The sequence below is a fragment of the Ranitomeya variabilis genome, chromosome 1 (genome assembly GCF_051348905.1).
Source record: "Ranitomeya variabilis isolate aRanVar5 chromosome 1, aRanVar5.hap1, whole genome shotgun sequence".
Lineage (NCBI taxonomy): Eukaryota > Metazoa > Chordata > Amphibia > Anura > Dendrobatidae > Ranitomeya > Ranitomeya variabilis.
In genome coordinates, this window is record NC_135232.1 from 1,048,684,741 (window position 1) to 1,048,710,979 (window position 26,239).

Below are 26,239 nucleotides of genomic sequence, written 5' to 3' on the forward strand. Positions count from 1 at the left end.
ACAATGACCCAAAACACACTTCAAAAAGCACTAGAAAATGGTTTGAGAGAAAGCACTGGAGACTTCTAAGGTGGCCAGCAATGAGTCCAGACCTGAATCCCATAGAACACCTGTGGAGAGATCTAAAAATGGCAGTTTGGAGAAGGCACCCTTCAAATACCAGGGACCTGGAGCAGTTTGCCAAAGAAGAATGGTCTAAAATTCCAGCAGAGCATTGTAAGAAACTCATTGATGGTTACCGGAAGTGGTTGGTCGCAGTTATTTTGGCTAAAGGTTGTACAACCAAGTATTAGGCTGAGGGTGCCAATACTTTTGTCTGGCCCATTTTTGGAGTTTTGTGTGAAATGATCAATGTTTTGCTTTTTGCTCAATTCTCTTTTGTGTTTTTTCATTTAAGACAAATTAAATGATGATAATACTAACAAAGAATTTGTGTTTGCAGTCCTTTTCAGGAAGAAACTGAGTATTATCTGACAGAATTGCAGGGGTGTCAATACTTTTTTTCATGACTGTATGTACAAAGACTGAGGAATTGTAAAAGACAAGATAGGATATTTTGAATAAATCTGCTGTTCTATCAACTCTTTTCGGAAAAGCAGTGCTCCCCAGCCGCCCAACTTCCAGATTACTCATGATTGAGCACGCTCGATTAATTGACAGCATTAAAAGCACCATGGATCTAAAGCTGTCCTGAAGCTGACATTGTGCTAGCCTCAGGATCACTAGAAAAGAGCTTGGAAGCGCTGCGCATGTCCAGCCCACACTGCTAGACTGTGACAGTGGCTGGTTCATTTACAACAATGAAATAAAAAGAATAAAGATCAGGGGGAATTTTTTTTAAAGTAAGTAAATCCTAAAGTTGCTTGTTTTTACAAGCAATTTGGAGAGTTACTCATCTAATCAGATAGTATTAATTATTAATTAGGTAAAAGTAGTTAAATATCTATACTGAAGCATACATTTCCTTTAACCTCTTTTTATTTCCTAACTGAATATATTTTAGTCTTATTTTCTGGGTATACTTTTGGAGGAATCTTGTCTGTGATGATAATCTGAGGTGTGATCACAGATGTATTGCACATTACTAGGCACCAAGACAAACATAACTAAAGCAAAAAATGATCCATTGACTTTTATTGGAGAGTTTTGTGTGTATGACCAATGGCATGTGCAGAGGTCGTTGTAGAAGGGGAGGGAGGAGGGGAAAAATTAGCTTTGAGCATCACTTATTATCATCAATAGTGTGATTCAGTGTAATCAGTTGCTCATTTTGCCCTTCTACCCAAATAATTCTTCTCTTAGAATTAGGTCTGTGACATCACATATTAAAAACCAGACTAGCTGAATCCTTCTAAGTGCTATGTAGGAACAAGAAGTCTCTTTTCCCTGTATCAGTCATAAGTCACTGCAAAAGTCCATGGCGGGGGGGGGGGGAGGGGTGTAGCAGAAGGGTCAGGGCTTGAAGAGGGGAATGATAAGTGCAGGGACAAGAGACTTCCTGTTTCTACATAGGGCAGGGAAGAATTTACTGGGTAGAAAGGCAAAATGAGCAATTGTAAGTACACAGTGTTGTATGATGACTGCAATATATTAAGAGGATACAACTTTGATCGGAGTGCTTGTTTAAACATCAGGGTAGCAGCTAACATTAGACTGTGGTGTGACTCCTCACCAGCATATAAACCTAAACCCTTAGGGTTTGAGTAGCACACACCTCTGTTTCCCCCATTATAGGGCATGCTGTAGTGGACATTAATTATTCCACTTTGCAAAGTCTTCTATTTTTCGTTATAGTCTAGTGGGACATACAGTGGTCCCACTGCCTTGGGGGTGTGCATGAAAGTATGGATAAGGTATGTTGGAGTCTGTACTGCTCCCTGCAATTATATGAGTATGCAGCTCCAACCTGCGCCATCTGTTCTTTGGCTCTGACCTATGGTAATCTACTTCCATCTTTTAGGTCTGTGTAAAGGAAGAGGATATCCCAGCCTTCCTGAATAAGTAGGCGAACCACCAGCAAATTAGTGCAATATAAGAAGACACTTTGGTGTAAACAACAAATTAGTACCAGTTTTCAATCAGGGGAAAACTTTTGAGGTTCCATAGCCGGTAACGCATGTGACAATTCTTCATCACAGGTGGATGTGGTTTCCATGTGTGGTAACATACAGTACATGCAGTTTGAAGTGTAGCTTTTTTACAGATTTTTGAGTCAAAGCAAAAAAGTAGGTCCAACAGGAAGAAGCCTTATCTTTATATTGCCCTTTCATTTGGATCTATTTCTAGATTTGGCTTAAAAATACTATGTCAAAAACTGTACTAAAAGCTGCACGTGTGTGATTCCAGCCCAAAGGCGTTACCTTCCATTATAGCCCTGCCTTCTGGTAAAAAAAAGCTATTGCGAACACAGCACATGCTGAAAAGTCATCTCTTTGTGACCCCTGAAAGAAGAGCGTTGTGTGCAGAGGCTGCTGCAGCTGATGCCAAGCAGGGACACACCAGAAAGTATTAGCACATCTCCCCCATTATATATTTTGCACCCTCCGCCGGTAATTCAGAGGTATTGCTGGCTGTCACTTGCAGAAAAGAAATGTGTCATCCTCATCTCCAAGTGTTGCCTACCATTATATTTGTTTGGCTAAAAGAACTACATCAAAATCCTATGGTTGCCAATCCTGTCATGCTTTATTTTACCTGCCACGTCCCCCGACTTGGGAATCATACAGTATTGTATTATTATTGTATTGTTGCTGTTTCACTGCTATGCAGTCAGACTGCCTTTTAGACGTGTGTCCTGTCTTTCTCCCACTCTGTGTCACCAGCTCTGATGTTAGTAAGCCCGCCCTTCTTCCTTCATTAGTGTATGTCAGCCATCTTGCTTGCATCATATCGATTCAGCTCTGGTTCATAATTGTCTTTTTTACCTACTGTAATTGTGCAAATTGCAAGAATTCAGCTTGAAAATAAACCTTCTTCAGGAAGGTCCAGCCATACTGCTGAAGTTAAAGCCAGTCAGGGAAAGATCAGCTAATGTTTATCTCTCTGCTGTTTATATTCTTTACCCTGCACCTATCCTCTGTTTCTTTTTAGGAAGTAGGTGGCAAATTCTATATCAGTACTTACTTAATACTTTATTTTGTATTTCATGGTTTGTTTTACTCACTCTGGGATCTCAATTTCAGCACACTTTCCCTTCTGTAGGTAATTTGCACCCTGCTCTGTCCTCCGCTTCTTTTGGAGGAAAGTGAAGCGCATGATGGCCTTTCAGACAATATAGGTCTGAGTTGCCATTGTCTAGTCTGTGGTTAGAGCTATCACGCAGGACCCACTAGGGGCTGCGGGGTCAGGATCCCTAGTCTGTACAGGAACTGCCAGGGTCTGGTGCAGTTTTTAGTGTGTTACCTATTTTTCCAAGTGAGTTGCTACACTATCATAACAGCATACTGCTGCTTTACCAATATTTTTGCAGTCCACTATCTGTGTTGCATGATCAGTTATTCACTATTTCACCAAGTGAAGTGGAGAGATGTATGTCACATGGCAGTAAGCATGGCATGATGGCTAAAAAGCTTTTGGATTCCCTGGGTTCCTTTGTGGCATTACAGTGAACCAACTGTAATCCCCAGAGTTTGGCATTTTATGCTATCAGCTCAGCAATAAACCTTTGGAATAAATGTAAAAGTTAAAAAGAGAGAACAATCACCTCAACTATCACAATGGACAGTACAAGGAAAGGCCGTACTGGGCCCCTGGCCCTCAAGGGAGGCCAGCATGACGGGGTCACGGGGAATGGCAGAGCCTCAGGGTAGGCAAGGGCAAGTCGGGGTTAAATAGTTTCCTTGGACTGTGTATTTTTGAATTGGACACAGGGGGGCGGGGTTTGGATGAGGCAGGGAGGAGCAAGCAGGGGGAGCTTTCTGAGGGGGTGATCTGGAGAAAAAACTGCCAATTTCACCTCAGCAACTGCCACGCTCACCTACTGGTCCGGCGGTTGCTGAAATCCCCAGTGATGGACGTGGAGGCCTTGTTGCAGAGGATGCGCAAACAGGCCAGCACACAGGGCACCGAATGGCTGCAGCAGTCCGTCAGCAGCCTTCTGGATGGAGCGGTGACGGGACCGGCCCAGGTACCAGCAGAGGGACACCGGCCGCGGAGGTCCAGGCCTCCGGCACGCTTGAGCCCTGACGTCACCCCTCAGGCCCGGCGCCGTATCAGGAGCCCCTCTCGGGACCCTCCGGCGGGAGACGCGAGCAGCGGTGCAGCAGTGGCCCGCGGCAGAGCCGGGAGGAATCCGGCGGCACGGCGGGGCCTGCAGCAGGGGGAGGTGTCGGCCTCCTCCTCGGCGTGTGTGTCTCACCAGGTGTCGGGACCAGGAGCGGAGGGCTGCACCAGGTCAGGTGAGCCTGCTCGGCGCGGAGGAGCGGGCGCTTCCAGGAGGCGGGGGCGTTATTCCCAGGCCTCTCGGCGTGGGGCATCTAGCGGGTGGCGTTCTGCCGGCCCTGTCAGCAGCGCTCTGCCTGGGACGGGGCACAGAGCTGGAGGGCTGACTTCCTCTAGCCAGCTCAGGCCGGGGCTGAGTCCAACCAGGGGGTCAGGTCATGTCACAGCTGCGGACAGGAACACTTCCCAGCATGGGCAGCGCTACGCTGGCTCAGGCATCTTCACAGCGGCGGCAGCAAGGGACCCTGCAACTTCGGATGGGGTATCACAGGACGACAGTCGGCCGTCTGACTTACCCGGGGATCAACGGATGGAGAGCCCAGGAGAGGAGCACGTTCGTCTGGCTTCAGGATCTTCGGCTGCCGGGTCCACAGCGCTCGGGAAGCTAGGTGAGAACAATCCTTTTCTTTCATGTACCCCTGTGTTAGCTCCCTCTGTCGGTGTTAGTCAGGATGTATTTATGGGGGGAGTCGGGGGGGTTAGGTCTTATCATGCATGGGCTTAGAGATCTGGCGGCGCTATGGGGATCGGGGGGTTCAAACCTGGGGTCTTCTTCTGCGGCATGGCTTGGGAATCCGGGGGAAGTTTCGGGTTTGAGGGGTTCTCTGGGGGGATTCACTGGTATTAGTTCTGGGAGTATGTCGTCAGATAACGTGGGGAATGATGCTGCGGCGCCGAGTGCTGCCGTACCATAAGTTAGCGTGTCTGTTGCCAGTCAGGCAGGGGAAGCGGAAAAAGATACCTCAGTGCGTTTGGATGACGCGGCCCGTGGGGAGGTATACGTTTGTTTCGAGGGACCATTGGGTGCACACTTAAAAAGTGAAACTAGGGAGAAAATTTGGAAAGGGGATTACGTGGAAATATTCTCCTTATTACCACTAGAGCGTTTTCAATTGGACAGGCTGCGCAAAGATGATTTAAAAAAAGAGGAGGAAGAGAAAAGGCGTTTTAGGCTGATTCCTAGGACGTTTTCCAATTGGTTGCAGGCATTCGCTATTTTGGCGAGTGTGATTGGGGAGAGGTCCCCCGAGAACTGCCTGGGGCTCTTTTGTTACATGGATGCGATTGGGGAAGCTTATCAAACTTACGGGGGCCAAGGTTGGCTCAGATACGATGAGCAATTCCGGCAGCAGAAGGCCATTAGGCCCAGTATTCGGTGGGATCACAAAGATATAGCTTTGTGGATGAAGGTTATGGTTCCGTCACGCTTCGGGTCAGGCAGCCAGTTCTTTCCTGGAAGCACTGGGGGTTCAGGGCAGTCGGGACACTCAGCGGCAATGCAGAGAGGACTGTGCTTTGCATTCAATGAGGGATCATGTAAATTTGAGGGAAAATGCAAATTCAAGCATGAATGGGTACCCTGATACACCAGCTGCAGCTTTGTTAGAAGGAGGTTTTCGGGATGGTTTCCGTATTCCATTCGTGGATGCGGCACATAATTTTTCCACAAAAAATTTGAAATCGGCTCTGCAATTTCCTGACGTGGTTGCTAATAAGCTGGAAAGCGAAGTTAAATTGGGCAGGATGGCCGGCCCCTTTTCCAGTTGCGCCTATACGCAATTTGAGGGTTTCCCCGTTGGACGTGGTACCAAAAAAGGAACCCAATAAATTCAGATTGATTCATCATCTGTCCTTTCCGAAAGGGTCCTCAGTAAATGACGGAATTGACCCTCAGTTATGTTCGGTGATTTACACTTCATTTGATGCGGCTATGGATTGGGTGCGGGTATGCGTGGGTGGCGCACTGTTGGCGAAAACGGATATCGAAGCCGCGTTCAGGCTACTACCGGTTCACCCGGAGAGTATGCATCTTCTCGGTTGCTATTGGGATGGAGGTTTTTTCGTCGATCGATGTCTTCCCATGGGTTGTTCCCTTTCCTGCGCGTACTTCGAAACTTTTAGCACCTTTTTGGAGTAGGTGGTGAAAGACGTGTCGGGCTTGAAATCTTGCATTCACTATCTGGATGATTTCCTGTTTATAGGCCCGGCTCAAAGTACCGATTGCTCGGTGCTATTGCACACTATGGAGAGAGTGTGCAAGATTTTCGGGGTTCCTTTAGCTGCGGACAAAACTGTGGGTCCAGTCACGGTTCTGAGTTTTCTGGGTATAGAAATCGATACCTTAGAAATGGTGTGCAGGTTGCCTGGAGAGAAGGTTAGCGCTCTGAGCGAAGAGGTGTCTAGGGCATGTAGTGCTAAAAACTTGAAGCTAAGGGAGGTACAATCTTTGCTTGGCAAATTGAACTTCGCTTGCCGTATCATGCCGATGGGAAGGGCATTCTGCCGCAGGTTGTCTTTGGCGACCAAGGGCGTTTGATCTCCGGTTCATTTTATCAGACTAAAGAAGGAATTGCGTGAAGATTTGGCAGTATGGGCAAATTTTTTGGAGAATTACAACGGAAAGTCTATCTGGATAAAACCGGTTGTGAATTCAGATGATTTGGGTTTCATCATTGCTGTGGTGGACGATCGTGGTTTTGGTTTGTTTTTTCAAGGCAGTTGGTTGTTGGCTGAATGGCCTGGTTTGTGGTGGGACCAAGGTTGGCTACAAAATCGGGTTCTTCCTCATTTGTTTCCTATTGTTGTTGCGTTGTCGTTATGGGGTAACAGTGTGCAAGACAGGATGATTCGTTTTCCATGTGGGTCCGATGTGGTTGCCGTGGCGATAAATTCACTGTCGGCTGATTCACCGGCGGTAGTTAAAATTTTGCAGCGTTTGGTGTTTTTGGGCTTATCTTTGAATTTGTGGATTGTGGCGGAGGTCAGGACAATGGCTTCTAACCCTGTCTCTGTTGCTCTTTCTCACTTGCATGGAGATCGTTTTCGAGAATTGGTACCTCAGGTGGAGTCAACAGGCCGGGAGTGCCCAGCGGAGTTATGGAAGCTTCCTGGCGGGCAGTAGATTATCTGTTTCAGAATTCTTTATCGGCTAGGTCTTGGAGGCAGTATCAGCAGGCATGGGGTACTTGGGAAGAGTGGGGTGTTTCTTTAGGGGCGGGGCTACAGCATGAGAGCAGATTATTGTTGTTGATCGGGCATGTTAAAGAGTCGGGTCGAGACTGAACAAGTCGCTGGCGGGCATTGCATTTGGTTTCAAGGCTCGGGGCCTTAAGGACGTCACAAAGTCTTTTTTGGTAGTTCAGACGTTAAAGGGATGGAGAAAAGGTTGGGCGGTGAGCGATAAAAGAAGCCCGGTATCATACGAGGTATTGCTAATTTTGGGCAATCAGTTAGCTTCTGTCTGTTCATCGCAATGGGAAATAATTCTTTTTAAGGCGGCCTTCGCATTAGCGTTCTTTGGAGCCTTTCGGTTAGGGGAGTTGGTCAGCCCCTCTAAAAGAACCAAAGGGGGTTTGTTGAGGGAAGACGTGGACGTGTATAATGATAGGGTAGTTATTCGGCTTCGATTTTCCAAGAGAGACAGTCAAGGTAAAGGCTGTAAAGTGGTGTTATTTAAGGTGGCCGGTTCCCCGTTATGCCCGGTCCTGTGTGTCAATGCTTTCATGGGGATGGGCAGAGGGTTGTCCAACCCCCTTTTGGTCCATGAGGACGGTTCCTTTTTATCTCGATTTCAGTTCATAGCGGTTTTTAAGAAATGTTTGATCGCAGGGGGAATTTCACCGGGGGATTACAGTGGGCACTCATTTAGGATCGGTGCAGCGACGGGAGCTGCCAGGAGGGGCCTGGGCAAGGAGGTGGTTAAAAAGATTGGTGGGAGTCGAGAAGATTCATTTCCTATATCCGCCCGGACTTGGTCTAATGGTTTAATAGTTGAGTTGTTTTTTTCTTATTGTTGTGTTATCTATTTCAGGCTGCGAGCACCGGCTGGTGTGGATCATGGGCCACTCTTTCATTTTTTGGGCGGCTTTGCGGGCCGCAATTTGCCCGGACGGGCGGCAACTGGGGTTCTCAAGAGAGACAGCGATTCTGCGGTGGATCGGGAAACGCGGAATGATATGGAGCCAGTTTTTGCCGGAGTTCCACCAGTTTGTTCGTTTGGATCGAGCTCCGGATGTGGTAGTAATTCAATTTGGCGGGAATGACTTGGGCAAGAGGCCCTGTAGGGAATTGATAAAGGACATAAAGTTAGACATTTTAAGACTTTGGGCGGCGTTTCCGAAGTTGTTAGTTGTCTGGTCGGTTATTATCCCTAGGAAGGTGTGGCGCGGTGCTCGCTCAATTGAGGGGATAAATAAGGCCAGAATAAAAGTAAATAGGGCAGTATCTCAGTTCATGGCACGGAATGGGGCGTTGGTAGTACGTCATGTAAATTTGGAATCCGGAAAGGGTGAATATTGGAGGGCAGATGGCGTGCATTTAAATGCAAACAGGTCGACATGTGGTGTCTCGCTGTTCAGGAAGGAATTGAGATGGGTTTGAAGGTGTGGAGGGACACAAATGTTTGAGGTGTCAAAAGATTTATGTTGGTGGCGGGGGAGGGAGGTCCTCGAAGTTGGTGGAAAGAGGGGAATGGCGGATTGTAGGGGGGGGACCTCTAGTGGTCCTGGACTCCCCCGGAGTGGATTGCGAGTGGGTGTGGTAGATCAGCCCATGGAGGGGCTGATTAAAGGATTTGGTAATCGGTTGGTTTGGCCGGGTTGGTCATTACCTGCCTCCGAGCTGGTGGTTAGCGGCTGGAGGCAAGACTAAGCCTGGAGGCCAAGGTACACAATTTGAATTTATGCAAGGTTATTTTTTAGGCTTCGAGGAGCACCACTCCCTGGGGGGGATATTGTTTACATGTTGTATTGTATGTTTAATAAAAGGCTGCTGTGGCCATTTAATCCAAATCTGGTGTAATGTCATTATTCAGGAGGGGACCTTATGATAAGGCAGTTTATGATAGATCGGATTCAGTAAGTAATTAAGGTTAGGCAATTTAAGTCAGTAAAGGCGGTCATGAGTCACGTGTACCCCTTACATCAAGGAAAGGCCGTACTGGGCCCCTGGCCCTCAAGGGAGGCCAGCATGACGGGGTCACGGGGAATGGCAGCGCCTCAGGGTAGGCAAGGGCAAGTCGGGGTTAAATAGTTTCCGTGGATTGTGTATTTTTGAATTGGACACAGGGGGGCGGGGTTTGGATGAGGCAGAGAGGAGCAAGCAGGTGGAGCTTTCTGAGGGGGTGATCTGGAGAAAAAACTGCCAATTTCACCTCAGCAACTGCCACGCTCACCTACTGGTCCGGCGGTTGCTGAAATCCCCACCCACCCTCCCTTCTCTTTTTCGATTTTGTTTAATCGCGTTTATTTTTAAGGTTATGTTTTTGTTTAAGGGGAAGGAGTAATTTTTGTCATAGCAGTTAGGCGGGGGAGGGAGGTCCTCGAAGTTGGTGGAAAGAGGGGAATGGCGGATTGTAGGGGGGGGGACCTCTAGTGGTCCTGGACTCCCCCGGAGGGGATTGCGAGTGGGTGTGGTAGATCAGCCCATGGAGGGGCTGATTAAAGGATTTGGTAATCGGTTGGTTTGGCCGGGTTGGTCATTACCTGCCTCCGAGCTGGTGCTTAGCGGCTGGAGGCAAGACTAAGCCTGGAGGCAAAGGTACACAATTTGAATTTATGCAGGGTTATTTTTTAGGCTTCGAGGACCACCACTCCCTGGGGGGGATATTGTTTACATGTTGTATTGTATGTTTAATAAAAAGCTGCTGTGGCCATTTAATCCAAATCTGGTGTAATGTCATTATTCAGGAGGGGACCTTATGATAAGGCAGTTTATGATAGATCGGATTCAGTAAGTAATTAAGGTTAGGCAATTTAAGTCAGTAAAGGCGGTCATGAGTCACGTGTACCCCTTACGTCAAGAAATACCCATCCTCTATTCACTGCAGGTGGTATTAAAGGAAATGTCCAACAGAGGTAATAACTTTTAGGCTGCCGTTACACTAGCAGTATTTGGTCAGTATTTTACATCAGTATTTGTAAACCAAAACCAGGAGTGGAACAAATAGAGGAAAAGTATAATAGAAACATATGCACCACTTCTGTATTTATCATCCACTCCTGGTTTTGGCTTACAAATACTGATTTAAAATACTGACCAAATACTGCTAGTGTGACGGCAGCCTTAGACAAATGGTGGTTCAACTGAGATAGCAGAATGGGACACTTTAGTCCCTCGTATCAATGTAGCAGCAGTGCACATGATGATTGCCACTCCATTTATTCTCTATATGTGACTGCCGGAGAAAGCCAAATACATTGCTATGGATTTTCTAACTTAAGGCTCTGATTTATGTCGCTCTATGAATTAGGCTTGTTAAACTAAATTTACTGTCCTGTACACTTACTTTTTCAGAATGCCTTTGTGATTGTGTTTTTTGCTATGGCATTTTGTGCATATCCTAAAATAAGAGGTATATTACTATTATTTATTATTATTAAAGCACCATTTATTCCATGGCGCTTTACATGTGAAAGGGGTATACATAATAAAAACAAGTACAATAATCAAGAACAATACAAGTTACTGACTGGTACAAGAGGAGAGACCATGAGGGCTCACAGTCTACAACACATGGGTGCGGATACACTAGGTGAGGGAAGAGCTGGTTGTGCAGTGACATAGTGGAGCGAGAGTTACTGCAGGCTGTAGACTTGTCAGAAGAGGTAGGTCTTTCTAAGGTTTCCATGGTAGGAAACAGTCTGATATGATGGGGTAGAGAGTTCCAAAGTAGGGGGATGCACAGGAAAAATCTTGTATGCAATTGTTGGAAGCGATAAGAGGGGAGTAGAGAACTTGTGAGGATCGGAGGTTGCGTGCAGGTGAGTACCAGAAGAATAAGTCACATATGTATGGAGGATACAGGTTGCGGATGGTTTTGTATGTCATGGTTAGGGTTTTGAACTAGAGTCTCTATGCAATTGGGAGCCAATGAAGGGATAGGCAGAGAGGAGAGGCCGGGTAATAGCGGGGGGAACAGGTGGATTAGTTGGGCAGCAGAGTTTAGGATAGATTGGGGGGTACGAGAGTGTTAGAAGGGAGGCTACAGAGTAGGAGGTTTCAGTAGTCAAGGCAGGAGATGAAGGCATGCTCTAGTGTTTTTGCAGATTATTGGTTAAGGAAAGTTCGGATTCGGGAAATATTTTTGTGTTGGAGTAGGCAGGAAATGGAGAGGGCTTGGATATGTGGTTTGTAGGAGAGAGAAGAGTCAATGTTTACCCCGAGAAAGATGATGAATTCTGTTTTGTCCACAAAAATCGAGCGGAGAAGAAGGATGAAATAGCGGACAGACCTTGTGGAATTCTGGTTAGTAAGAAGGTAATATCTGGTCCAGAGAGGTAGATCTGTGTGTCATCAGCATAGAGATGATATTGAAAGCTCTATGAGCTGTCCCAGGCCAAATATGTAGACAGAGAAGAGCAGGGGTCCTAGAACTTCACCTTGAGGGACACTGATATGTTTCAAGATGAGGAGGTGGTGTGTGAGTGTGAGACACTGAACGCCCAGTCTGTTAGGTATGAAGAGATCCAATATAAGGCCAAGGCTGTGATGTGAAGAGATGAGAGAATCTGTAGTAAGAGGAAATGATCCCCTGTGTCAAAGACAAAGGACAGGTCCAGGAGGAGGAGGACAGAGTAGTGTCACTTGGCTTTGGCGGTTAGTAGGTTATTGATGACTTTAATTAGGACAGTTTCTGTTGAATTATGAGGTCGGAAGCCAAATTGTATCCAGTCAAATAGGGAGCAGGAGATGAGGTGTTAGAACAGTTCAAGGTGGATAATGCTCTTCCTGTAGTTTTGAGGCAGAGGGGAGAAGTGATATGGGGTGATAGCTAGACACACTGGATGGGTCAAAGAAGGGTTTTTTGAGGATGGGTGTTATGGAGGCATGTTTGAAGCATGAGGGGAAGACACCAGTTGTTAGTAATAGGTTGAAGAGATTGGTTAGGGTTGGGATGAAGACTGTGGTGAGGTTTGGAATGAGGTGGGACTTGATCAGGTCAAATGCACAGGTGATGAGAAGAGATCTGGAGAGTAGAGAGGTAAGTTTTTCTTCTGCAGTGAAGCTGGTTTTGGAGGAAGAGGAAAGAATAGTTATGAGAAGGGGTTGTGGGGACTGTAAGCCGAAGCTTTCTCTGATGTTGTCAATCTTCTTTTTGAAGTCTGAGGCAAAGCATTCAGCAGAGATTGGAGGAGAGGGAGGAGGAGCTGGGGGATGGAGGAAAGAATTGAAAGTTTTGAATAGCTGTTTAGGGTTGTGAGACAGGAAGGAGTTAAGAGATCAGAAGTAGGTTTGTTTTGCAGTAGCGAGTGTGGACTTGAAATTGGTGAGGGACTGTTTGTATGTGATGAAATGCTTGTTGGAATGGGATCTTTTCCATCTCTGCTCAGCAACCTTGGAAGCCCACCTCAGTTCTTTGGTCAGGCTGGTGTGGCATGGTTGCCTGTTGATTGTGCAAGCTTTGATATGTGTGAGGGGGATAGATTAGAGAGCTGCAGCTATTGTGGTGTTATACGAAGTGGTAGCAGCATCTGCATCTTATAAGGCACCTATGTGTGCCAGAGAGAGAAAGTACTCAGAAAGTGAGTGTAAATCAAGGCGTTTGAGATTTCTGTGAGGGTGTTCAAGTTTGTGGAGTAGGGATTGTGCATTTGGAAAGGAGAGGGAAGAGAATGTAAGCAGGTTATGGTCACATAGGAAAGAGGTAAGTTATAAAGGTTAGATATGGAACAGTGGCGGGTGAAGATGAAGTCCAGTGTGCTGCCATCTTTGTGAGTGGCTACGGAGGACCATTGCGTGAGGTCAAAGGAAGATGTGAGTGTTTCAGCTAAGTGGGAAGTGTCAATGGGGGTGTTGAAGTCACCTATGATGATAATGGGGATATCAGAGGAAAGGAATCCAGGCAGTGAAATGGTCAAAAAAGGTTGTGGCTGGCCCTGGGTTGGAGGTTGGAGTAGAAGCGGACAGAGTGCACCTCAAAAGGGAGAGTGACAGATGGTGGCAGTAGAATTGGGGTGAAGGAGCAGTTATCTGACAGGAGAAGACCAACTTCTGCCGAGCTGGAGAGGCTGTGTCAGAGGGGTGAGCCAGGTTTCGGTGAAGCTGAGGAAGGAACGTTTGCTAGTAATGAAAAGATCATGGATGTATGAAAGTTTGCTTCAGACAGAGCGAGTGTTCCATAGAGCTTCTGCTAGAGGAACTGGGGAAGCAGGGGTTGGGTGATATGGAGATATATTCCAGAGTCCAAAAGAAATGCTCCATCACTCTTCATAAAATTACACTTCATTATTCTTCAAATATTGAAACCGCAGTGTATATGTAGCAGGGAGCATACTGTTCTGCTAAAACACCCTGGTTCTTACTCATTTTTGTTATCTGTTTGACGGGCAGAGTCACTTGCTCTTGAGTCTGGGTGGCAGTGAGCAGTATTGGACTGAAGTTGGTGAGATTGTGTTTTGTATTGATAGAAGCCAAAAGGACATAGGTGATGGTGCTCAGTGAATACTTTTTCCTGGCCCATATGAAAAACATTGAACTGAAACATGATAAAGCATTTTTCTGGTTAGACACTTTAGTATAATGTTGGCCAAACCTGACAATTTTGGTAATAATAATAATCTTTATTTTTATATAGCCCTAGCATATTCCCTCAGCACTTTACAGTTTTTGCACACATTATCATCGCTGTCCCCGATGGGGCTCACAATCTAAATTTCCTATCTTTGGAGTGTGGGAGGAAACCCACGCAAACACGGGGAGAACATACAAACTTCTCGCAGATGTTGTCCTTGGTGGGATTTGAACCCAGGACTCCAGCGCTGCAAGGCTGCAGTGCTAACCACTGAGCCACCATGCTGTCCTAGGTAAGACCAGACAACCAAATATAAATGGGATTCCCAACTGTTACTTAAATGCAAATGTCAGGGAATCAGAAGGATTGGGCAGTTGGAATTTAACATGCCTCTTTTTGTTGTCAAAGTGGATCAACCACCACCAGAGACATCTGGCTGCTGCTTTTTTCCCTTACCTTATAGGACATATACATGCTCAGCCAAACTAATAGTACATTTATATGCTGGGCCAAAGGGAAATAGCATTTGGCCTACATCCATGTAATATGTACAGCAAATCCTTGTTGTTAAAATGTTCATTTCCTTAAAGGCTTGTTCACATCATCGTAGATTCTGTCTTGGGAGGGAATTGGATTGATTATGCTAATTGGCACAAACTCTGATCCAAGTTTGAGCAGAGCATGATATTAGTGTGCTCTGATTCTCTTGCATGGGAGAATCGGAGCACGAGCATGGAGAAGATTGAGAACTTAAAAAATCACCAATCTACACTGCCCCGTAGAGCAACATTGGTCCGAGTGGTATCTGATAAAACATTGGATAGAACTGTTATATGCTTATACTTGTGAGTGAGCCCTAAAGGAGATAATAGAATGCAAATAATAATAGGCGTATCCTGCTGAGATTACAGGGCCATTGTTGCCATGTATCATGTAGACCTTATAATTTAGAAATGTTTATCATGTGGTCACGGTATGTCAATCCTAATGAGCAATAACAGAAGATCTAAGGTAACACCAGTAATACGTGTGGCTCTGCAATTGAAAAAATACCTTAAAGCTTAAAGACATGACACATGACGATTAATTACTGTCTATGTATGAAGTCCATTCTCTAACGGGAGAACATGGCTGGGGATTGCCTACATTTAGTTCCTCTGTAACATAGCCTGATTATTCTTACCAGTGTTAGCCTCTGCTTCCAGATACACAAAGCCAGTACTGAAAATGTAATTATGGGACAGATGGACATGTTACAGGAAACAGTGTCCTCTATTACACATATCACCCCCAGAGTATATGCTAGCGTATAATATGTTTTTCTGTTCTTCAACATTGATTCCATTGTGAGGAACAAGAGAATCCAGTATATATATTACCATCTACTTAGGACCACCAGTGTCTGTTTGTTAACGGCTTACTTTGGGAAGGATGGCTTAGGCTTTTTAATATCTGAAAGGACGTTCCCCAAAGAAAAGCGTTGAGGTCATTCCTGAGTCAGTCTGGCTGGATGTGTTTTCCTTGAAGATAAAGGAATCTTGACTAGTATCAAGTCCATGTATATTAATATGAACTGTTGATGCACATTTGGGTTCTCTCTCTCTTTTTTTTTTTTGCATTCTTTTTTCTTTTGCAAAAAGTATATAAAAAAAAAAGATGGCTATAATAATGCACATGATATGTGAGCTTATATAATGTGTTCATGTGCCCAATGAGGAACGCAATGTGAGCTTACATAATGTGCTTGTGCGTCTGTAACATTACTGGTTATGGAGGAGCTGATGCCCGTCTTTTCTTGTTTAGTGATGTGTGTAGACCCTCACTGGATGCTGCTGATGTCATGGCCTATTTAGAACAGCATAGTACTACAGTGCACAGTTGCCATTCGTCTCTGTAACTGCTGTTTATGGAATGGCATGACCAATTACTGTAATCCGCGGCTTCTGCTGGCCAGCGGTGGCAGGAATTTGTGCCGTTCTAATTACACTACATGTGGATGTCACTAAGTAGAGATATTTATATTAGAGCAAGTGAATATAATAGAAATAAATACAAATCTAAATAAATCATTACATTTTGATCACGGCTGCCACTCGATGAGTAAATTGGGACTAACTATAACCTTTTTGGTTACACAAATGGTTATGTTTCCATAAATAATTCCCACTTGGATTACCTCTTTGCCTTTTTGCTTATATTCATTTTTATGCAATTTATTGAAACTGCATTCTGTTACTTTGGAGTATTGTTTGTGTCTTGTGCATAAGGCCAGGGGAGGACATACCATTGGTGCTGCCTGTGCAGCTGCTCAGGGGCCAAAGAGGTAAGGGGGCCACTTCTATCTCCAAAGCAGGTGGAATTGAGCTTTATGATGAATTATTGGACCGCAAAGAACCCATATACTGTTTTTGCACTGGAGCCCTCTCCTGTTTATGTCCCTCAGTGCATTATGCGATATACTATGGCAGTAGTGGACACAAAAATAAAAGGGCCCTTCTGCACAAACAGTATATGGGCCATTTACAGTCTAATAGTTCTGCCTATGACAGAAGCCGCTTGCTACTTTGAGGCCTCCTTACCTCTTAGGCTGCACTGATGATATGTCCACCCCCATACTATAGTATTCAGATAAGAGTTAAGGGGACCACTTTCTCCTAGGCTGAACTAATGATATATGTCCACCCCCGTACTATAGTATTTGGATTGGAGGAAATGGCCCCCTTACCCTTAGGCTGCACTGATGATATGGCTACCCCCATACAGCACTATTCAGATAGGAGGAAGTGGCCCCCTTACCCCTTAGGCTACATTGATGATATGGCTAGCCCCGTACAACAGTATTCAGATAGGAGGAAGTGGCCCCCTTACCCCTTAGGCTACACTGATGATATGGCTACCCCCGTACAACAGTATTCAGATAGGAGGAAGTGGCCACCTTACCTCTTAGGCTGCACTAATGATATGTCCACCCCGTACTATAGTAGTCAGATTCATTTATGGTCAAGCCTTTGCATTGCATGTAATATTCATACTCATCGTTTAAGTCTATGGGTTTTTTTCGGGGCCATGTAAGATTCTCTGTGGCCTTATCATGAGTTTGGACATGGATGTGGTGGAGACACAAGGAGGTCGGCGGGTGCCCAAGTCCACTAGCCGAAACCGCATGGCCCGCTCTCCTTGTAACGTGGGGATAATGCTACTCAGACAACACAGGGTGAGGGTAAAACAGTGTGGCAATGCTTTATTGAACCACAAAACAGGCAGATAACACATAGAACAGTCACAGCAAAATATGCCAAGATGGTGCACATTACATAGTCTCACCATTCCACTGACTCACTGGGATAATGGCAGCTGTTACTTCAGAGCTTCCAGGGTCGACTACCCCAGCTGTATACGCACACAGAGAGGAGGTAATGACAAGCGTAGGAAGATGACAGTTCATTTAGATACAAGGCCAGTTGACCGGAAGGTCACAACCTGGCTTCATCTTCCTGGGTCGATTACCCCACCTGTGGCATGCACACACAGTGGAGGTAACAACAAGCTTAGGAAGATGACAGTCCATTCAGGTACAAGGCCAGTTGACCAGAGGGTCACAACCCGGCTTCTCTGAACATCTCATTGTAGCCTGGTGACAAACCTACTCATGGATTTGTGATGGTTAATGGAGCAGATATGTATTCTTCCAGCCGGGGCCTTAGTCCCCTAAGCTGGCATCCTGTAGAATAATGAATCTGTGTCCCTAGTTATGGAGCCATGATGTAATTGCTGCAGTCCTGTAGAGTCTCTGGATGTTTGGATGTCTTACCTGAATCTCTGGCTCTCTCTCTCTCTGTGTCTCATAGAGGCATATCACATCTTTTTATGTTTAGCAAGTGTCCTTCAGTCCAGCATCACAGATAAGGGGAAGAATAGTGATGACAAAGTTGCCTTGTTTGAATATGTAATCTATTTGCATAGATTTTCTTCTCTGTTTTAAAAATCAGCAAACTATCTGCCCTGGACAATGTATAATTATCATATCAGTAAACATTACTAGTCATCAAGGATAAGAGCACAATATGTTACAATAAATGCCAACTTACAAGTCAATATTACAGGCTTACATAAGCAAAAGTCTGTTTTCTTTACCATTCAGAAAAAACACTTACATTCAAAAGTAAACATATAGATAAGTCTATTCTATCTCACTTGCTAAAAATAGTCGTCTGGTTAATTAAGATACAATTCTGTGTCTTCGCAGACGTGTACAACTTAGTACATTTTTTATTATTTACATTTTTTTCACATGTAAAAGATGGATATTGACAGACAGAGGCCACACAGTGTCCAAAATTACTCCATCAGCTTCACTGAAATAAATGACGCCATCATGCGTCTGTCAGGGTTTCTATCAGAATCTTGTTTTTCAGGGATTCCAAGAGAAATCTGAACATAGGGATCAGAGGTAAGCAGTACTATATGTGTGCATTATTTTTCGCCAAAGAAAAATGCCACAGTTAAAAAGACACATGTTATGTTTTGTGTGAATTTCCTTTTATATATAGCATTAAAGTGGTTGTCCTGTGAAAATAAGTAAAAACTTAGCTACAGGATATAGTGGGTGACAATTTATTGATCCGTGGGGTTCCAACCCAATGAGACCTGCAACGATCAGCAAAATTGGAAATTTTTATCTCCAACGAGGCACCTTTATCCCTGTTACAAAATGGAAAAGCCAGACCAGCGCTCCATTCATAATTGATGAGGCTGCCAGGAAAAGCCGAGAGCAGCACCTGGGGCCCCTAGAGAATGAATGGAGCGACAGTCGAGCATGTGCACTGCTGTTCATTACTAACGGGGATAAAAGTGCCTCATTCTGCCAAACAGCGCAGGTTCCAGCGATCGGACACCTACTGATCAAAATGTTTCCTCCTATTATGTGGATAGTAACTTATTTTCACCAAACCAACCACTTTACCTACAGGATCCTGGATAGCATGCTATGTATCAATGTGATGAATATATTTAAAAAAAATTGGTACGTTTTGCATTTAATTAGCAAATTAATAATTAGACTATTGATGTTATCCATAGATCCCCATGTTTCAGACATTGAGAAACTTGGTGATGAATCCTGCCCACTACAGTAACCTCAGCTGACAGTCTCACAATCTGTTATGTTAAATAATGCTATTAACCTTCAGATATGGGGTTAATCTGCAGATTTATAGCCTTCTGACACCATGCCCCGCTGCTTGGAGGAAATGAACTTTATTCCACTGGCAGCCTCACTCTTTTAGTCATGCAGGTGGTGCCGCCGCGGCATCAGTCACCACTCTCTGTATAGAGGACGGCGGATGTAACCGGCACTGACTAACAGCCGGCCCTAATGAGCTCTATTGCTGAGCTCCTGTCAGTCAGTGCGGGGGCCACGGTTACATCAGCCACTCTCTATACACAGAGCATTGACTCAATCCATGTTGATGCCGCTCCTATGACTGAAAGAGCAAGCCTGCTGGGAGGAATAAAGTACATTTTTACCCAGCAGTGGGGCTGTCAGTGGCGGGTCTGCGCGGTGTCAGGACGCTATTAAACCAAGATCAACCCCATATCTGCAGGTTAATAGCGTTATTTTACATTACAGGTTGCCTTTAACTCTACTCTTGCCTTTGTCTGTTTGGCTTTGCATACCATAACAATGTGTGTGATTCTGAGACCTCCTTCTGAGACCTACTGTCCCACCATGAAGAAGCCGTACATTGCATTTTTATTTAAGCTTTAAGAAAGATCCTTTAAGTAGGGAACATTTATGCATTGTCGTGTTTAAAAGGCATAGTTCATGGTCTCCTGTCCCCACTCATTAGAAACCATAATGTTCATCTCCTAGATTGTGGACCCCTAAGAATCATTTTGGCTTAGCTCAGGTCCCTTTCCGATCTCCCTCGTTCATCAGTCTCTTCATGCAGTACATTGTGGTCCACACTGTACACAATGACATTTGGACGATGACCATGTGCATCATGTGGGGTCCACATGTCCTTATCAACATCTGCATAGATATAACAGGATGTTCATAAGAATCCACCAAGTCCAATCTGTGCCTAGTGAGGTCTGAGCAGCCTCATTTGTGCCATATTGTAGGGAGTATAGACTGCTTTGTTCTATTCTTACTATATAAAATGAATATATGGGGACACGTTGAGTGAGATGTTTCACGCACGGTCACATTTATCTGTTCATTCACATCAAAAGTGATGACAAAATATAAAAGCCACACAGATAGTGTGCATTATATATGACATATTCTGGATCACATAGTTATTCTTTTATTTTTGTGGGACTGCTGGCTCTTTTTTTGTAGCGTAGTGGATTAACCATTTCATGCCCTAAGCCTATAACATTGCAGACAAATTTTCTTTACGTTTTTCACAACCCTCTTTTTTTTTCTTTAAAGGGATTTTATCCTGAGAGCAGTATATGTAAATGAAAGTATAGGCATTGCACAGCATCATCAGAGAGGCAAACCTCTTTGGCTTCCTAAGCTCTCACAACCCATCTGCTTGGAGCCAGTGATGTAAATGTACCAGCTGTTTGTGGAGAACCACTCTGTGTAGCGCAGGAGGCTGGTCCCTCTACCTTACATCAGCCTGCTTCCCAGCATAAGTCACTGTCTCGCCATCCATGCTGGCTGCATTGTCTCTGAAACCTCCACATCTCTACCAATCTGACATCCAAATGAACTAATCCTCTTACAGGTCAATGATTTTTGTTTCTTCTCCAGCATTGCTTAGTATGAAATCTCTACCAGATTCATGATGTCCTACATCTGATTTAACCAAGCAGCGAACCATCTGCAAAACAAAAAAAAAACAGTTATCTATCATAGAAGCTGGAAGCCTTTCTTGTAATAGCAGCAAAGAAATTGGTGAGGAGGAAGCCATATCCACGCTGTGCTCAAAATGAAGGCTCTTCTGTTATTGGTTCTACCTTGGCTAAGCCCTGCCAACTATATAGACAATATGGGCAATCTACATTTCCTCTATTCCGAACTGTGAGTACTCACAGTGAACCTATATGTGTGTCTGTGTGTGCTGTCCACCTATGTGTCCAAACGTGATGGAATATTTATGGCAAAATGTCTATATACTCTATGTCCGTCGGTCACAAAGTGAAGACTTTCTTCTGTTAAAGGGGAAAAAAAACCCTTGCAATAAAATCTTTTGTTGTGGTCATTGGTGTTTTGTACTTGTAAATGGCTAACGAGGGGTTAAAACTATTGGGAGTACGTTAGTCTTAGACGTGCAGAAGTCATATAGATGAGTGCGGATTCTTTGCTCCTACTTGTATGCATCTATATATTGAATGGAAGAGCACTTCACTTGTAGGCTAGTCACTTGTGCTCCCCTTAAGCAGTAGCGCAGTATTTGTATTACTGTTCACTTTTTATTTCTTTTTTTTTTTCCTATTATTTATTTATTTTTTTAAAAACCATGTCTGTCCCTTTAAGATCCCTCATTTGTATTCTTGGGAGTCCTAATTAGCGTCCTTCCATAGCAGAATCTTTGCATTCAGTCATGAATTAGCAATGAGAAAGGGAATATGATCTGTTTGCTGGCAGGAAGGTGATCCGTTCCGTTAAAGATTAACGTGGATGAACTGTTGAATATCCAGGATTTGCATGTGTGAAATGCCTTTATGATAAATTCTTTTCTCCATTGACTGTGTTTGCTTTAAAAAGCATCAATAATATAGGCCACAATGGTAATAACCTGACAACTGGTGACTAAGCACCGCCGGCATGATGGATTAGTCCCGGTGACTGCAACGGCTGGGTTAAAATATCATTGCAGAACACTTGTAGCCCAGATCACAAGTTAAGCGTGCGCGCTTGGCCCTGACGGAACAGTCCTGACAATGAGCCTGTTGTAGAATTCCCCCTGTCCACATGGTTAATCATTAATTAATAGTTCAGTAATTGCTGGTGGCATGGCTGTGATGAGGGACGAGTTATATCTGCTCTGTAATTAGCTCTACGCAAAGTCTGAATCAACAGATATTTTCCGTCACGTGTCGTGCCCTATGTTTACATCAAGTGATTCACATCGGAGATAATGTGAGGCGCGGGCACAGATAGGTGTAACCGTTTTAATAATCTAACATCACAGACACAGATTAAAGATTAGCCAGCACAGAGGAGAGCTAACAGATTAGGAAATGATTAATCTGTAAGGAGAGCTGCTGCAGAACTGTCAGGAGAAATACTAAATCTAGAATATATAGAACGCAAAGGTGCTGCTCATAGGAAGAACTGCTAAAGTTCACACCTATCTAGGTCAATATTTCTACAGGCAATGGAGATATGACCGATAAAGAAATGGGATCTTTAGGGTACTGTCACACAGTGCAATTTTGATCGCTACGACGGTACGATTCGTGACGTTCTAGCGATATCGTTACGATATCGCAGTGTCTGACACGCAGCAGCGATCAGGGATCCTGCTGAGAATCGTACGTCGTAGCAGATCGTTTAGAACTTTCTTTCGTCGCTTGATCACCCGCTGACATCGCTGGATCGTTGTGTGTGACAGCGATCCAGCGATGTGTTCGCTTGTAACCAGGGTAAACATCGGGTTACTAAGCGCAGGGCCGCACTTAGTAACCCGATGTTTACCCTGGTTACCAGCGTAAACGTAAAAAAAACAAACAGTACATACTTACATTCCGGTGTCTGTCCTCCGGCGTCTCAGCTTCTCTGCACTGTGAGCGCCGGCCAGCCGGAAAGCGAGCACAGCGGTGACGCGGTGACGTCACCGCTGTGCTTTCCGGCTATGGCGCTTACACAGTGCAGAGAAGCAGAACGCCGGGGGACAGACACCGGAATGTGAGTATGTACTGTTTGTTTTTTTTTTACGTTTACGCTGGTAACCAGGGTAAACATCGGGTTACTAAGCGCGGCCCTGCGCTTAGTAACCCGATGTTTACCCTGGTTACCCGGGGACTTCGGCATCGCTCCAGCGCCGTGATTGCAACGTGTGACCGCAGTCTACGACGCTGGAGCGATAATCATACGATCGCTGCGACGTCACGGATCGTGCCGTCGTAGCGATCAAAATTGCACTGTGTGACAGTACCCTTAGTTAGCCATAGCCCAATGGGATTAGCCAGGAGTAAACCAAAAAAAGGGGACATCCTCCTAGAAAGCCTCCTCGTAAGCTGTAAATGTTTTCTGCAGGCGATCAGCTCCTGCAGGGGAAGGATATATACTGTAAGTAGCTACTGGAATAAAACTTCCGAGTTGACGGTTGGTTGGTGAACGAGAGATATTTCTGTGTGAAAGATCCATTTTATTCATGCATGTCAATAGGAAAAATATATCTTTGTACTGGGTGAGACTGCAGATAGACAAAATATAAAAAATTGAGAATCCTCAGTGGTTGATACATTTTAAAGTGAACCTGTTACCAGGTTTTCGCCATATAAAAAAGGGCCAGCACCTGTAAGCCCTCTGGTACAGTATACTAGAAAGATGTATATACTGTATGTGTCCCAAATCCACTCCGCAAGGCACAAAGAATAGCTTTTATTATACGTACAGCTGGAGGGATCCGGTCCGATAGGCGTCTCTGGTCTTGTTCCGGCGCCTCCTCTCTTCTTGCGATCACTGTCCTCCTTCTCTGCTTCATGTGATGACTTGTCCTATGTTATCTACATGGTGTCCCCCATCGCAGGCTCACTTCTCTCTGCCCTCAGAGAGCAAAGCATGGTAGTGTGCATGCACCAAGAAAGGCTAAAGTCCCGTAGGTTAAAGCCGGCGCATGCGTGCTACAGTACTTTGCTCTACCCTCGGCAGGGCAGAGAGACGTGAGCCTGCCCAGGAGCAGGATGGGGGACATTGTGTGCGCTCACCTGGCGGTGTTTTGTGAAGTGTGATGCAGCGGTATGACCACACACAGTGAAACGGCAGTGACCCAAACAAGTTCAAACAAAACGTTCTTTTATTGTGTTACTTCACACAGTCAATATAGTATACGGCTTCTTCATACAGTCCATTAATAATGCATGGCTATATGATGCAGTCAATACACAGGCCGAACTTCCCTCTGTCCAGTTTCCCTGGGTGACCACACGCCGGTAACGAGTCTCTGTACTCACTCAGCGCACTGCACTCTTTATCCTCTGGAGTGCAGCCGGGTACACAAGACAGCCCAAGATGCAGGGTGTCAGTCTCTCTGGTTCGTTTAGCCTCTGTGTTGCTCCACACAGAGAGAGCTCTGCAGACAACTGCTCTGTCTGCTTCCAAGAACACACTGACCACCTCCCCCACTACTACAGGGCTTTTAATCAGTCACTGCTTCACTATTCTAATTACAGCCACACCTGTGTCTGTAGTACGCCCTTATGGCCTCACTACGCTTCCATGCACATTCTGGAGAGCACATACAGCGCCCCCTAGCTGTAACAGGGGTCACTGCCTCACAGAAAGCGCAACACTTCTAGTCATGTGTAACTGCTGCTGCGGCCTCTTGGCTGGAGAGCGAGCACTCCTTTCAGATGAACAGTAGAGGAGGACGATATCACATTGAACAGGCTGTGCTGCAGTAAATGAGAGGTCTTTTGTGTTGCAAAATGGTTCTATATTGTTCCAATGCATTTCAGCACCAGACCAGCACCTTACTCAAGGTAAAAAAGGTGCCAGTGTGGTGCCGAAAGTGGTTGGAAAAATTAAGAACCATTTTGGAACACAAATGGCTTCTCATTTACCGCAGCGCAACCCATTCAACGTGATATTGTCCTTCTCTACTACTCTTCAAATTTTCACATACTAAGCCTGATGAGAGACTTGAGCTTTCTATTTGTCACCATCTTTTCAGTTAGCCATTCAGTTAGAGGACTGTCAACCTTTAATATTTTAGCAAGTCAATAGTTTTTAATTTACATGCTAGTACAAAAAAGTTTGCAAACTTAGAATCGCACTAGTTCTTTTAAGAGCAATATATTACTCTTGGCGCTTAACGTCCTATTCCCCAGTGCGCTACAAGGCATTGTACATATGAAAAAGGCTTTAGAGTACATCACAAATACATAACACTATGTAATATAAGGTAGAAAGCAAATACGTTACTTAATGAGTCGTGGACTGGTACATAGGTATACACTGTCCACAGGAGTTTACAATCTGCAAGAGAAGAAGGAGGAGACAGGAGGTGAGGGTAGAAGCGGCTTACATGGCAGAGTACTGGCAGCAGGGTTATTCTAGGTTGTCAGCTTTTCTGAAGAAGTGATAAATGAATCTATTGAGGTAGTGAGTTCCAAAGTAATGGATGCATGGATGAAATTGGGTAGACAATTGTGTAAGCAGCAGACAAGGAGAGAGCGAAGAAGGAGGTTTGGTGCGGCCTGGAGATTACGTGTGGGAAGCAAGAGGGAGATTAGGGGAGAGATGCAAGGAGACGACTGGTTGTAAGTGATTCATACTGTTTTGAACAAAATTCTCAGGACAATGTGTAGCCTATGACGGAATTGGGAGAAAAACAAAGGAGTAAGGTAGGTAGGTGGGTACAAGAGTGTTAGATGGGAGGCCACAGAGACAAATGGTACAGAATGTTACTAGATTTTTCTTACTGACAAGCAGATTCGAGGAACATTTTTGAGTTGAAAGGGGCAGAAGATGTTAAGGGTTTGGATGTGTGGGAAGAGTCAAAAGAGGAATAAGATTTGAGACGATGAGACTGGGGAGAGTGAGGAACAGTTAACAGAGGTTGATAGATCTAATGGGGATTCAAAAGATAATGACTTCAGTTTTCTCTATGTTTTACTTTTGAAAGCAAGAGGAGTATATAACTGATAAAGATTCTGGCATTTTAAATAGCAAAGAGGTGACATCTGTGTCAGAGAGGTAATTGTAAGTATCAGCGTAAAAGTGCCATGGGACCATGTGAGTTGTCCTATCCATATGTTATAGATAGAGAAGAGTAGAGGTCCGAGGACAAGAGCATTGAGAGCACCATTCCAGGAAAGACAAGAGGTGATATGTGAACTGGAGATATTTGTTTATTAAGGTACAGAGAGATTCAGTACAGTGCCAAGGCTGTGATGCCAGTAGATGAAAGAGTTTGTAACACAATGGAGTGGTCAACTGCACTGAATGCAGATGATAAGGTCTATAAGACGAAGCATTGAGTAATATTGTGAAACATTGTCAAATAGCAAATCAATTGTGATTTGTTTAAAGGAAAAAGCTAATATGCCAATGGTTAATGGCAGATGGGATAGATGGGTTAGGGAAAACAATATAGCAAGATG

The 26,239-nt window shown here is 44.8% G+C and overlaps 1 protein-coding gene across 5 annotated transcripts in view; it reads left to right on the forward strand.

The window, feature by feature from the left end:
- Window positions 1-26,239, forward strand: part of LNX1 (ligand of numb-protein X 1) — a 277,040-nt gene that overhangs the window by 40,600 nt on the left and 210,201 nt on the right. The window contains exon 1 of one of the 5 annotated variants that reach the window (XM_077279764.1): window positions 20,545-20,987. The exons of the other annotated variants lie outside the window; for them this stretch is intronic. Coding sequence (XP_077135879.1) covers window positions 20,896-20,987 — 92 coding nt within the window. The 5' untranslated portion in view covers window positions 20,545-20,895. Of the gene's footprint in view, window positions 1-20,544; window positions 20,988-26,239 lie in introns of those variants that run through there. 5 annotated transcript variants of the gene reach the window in all.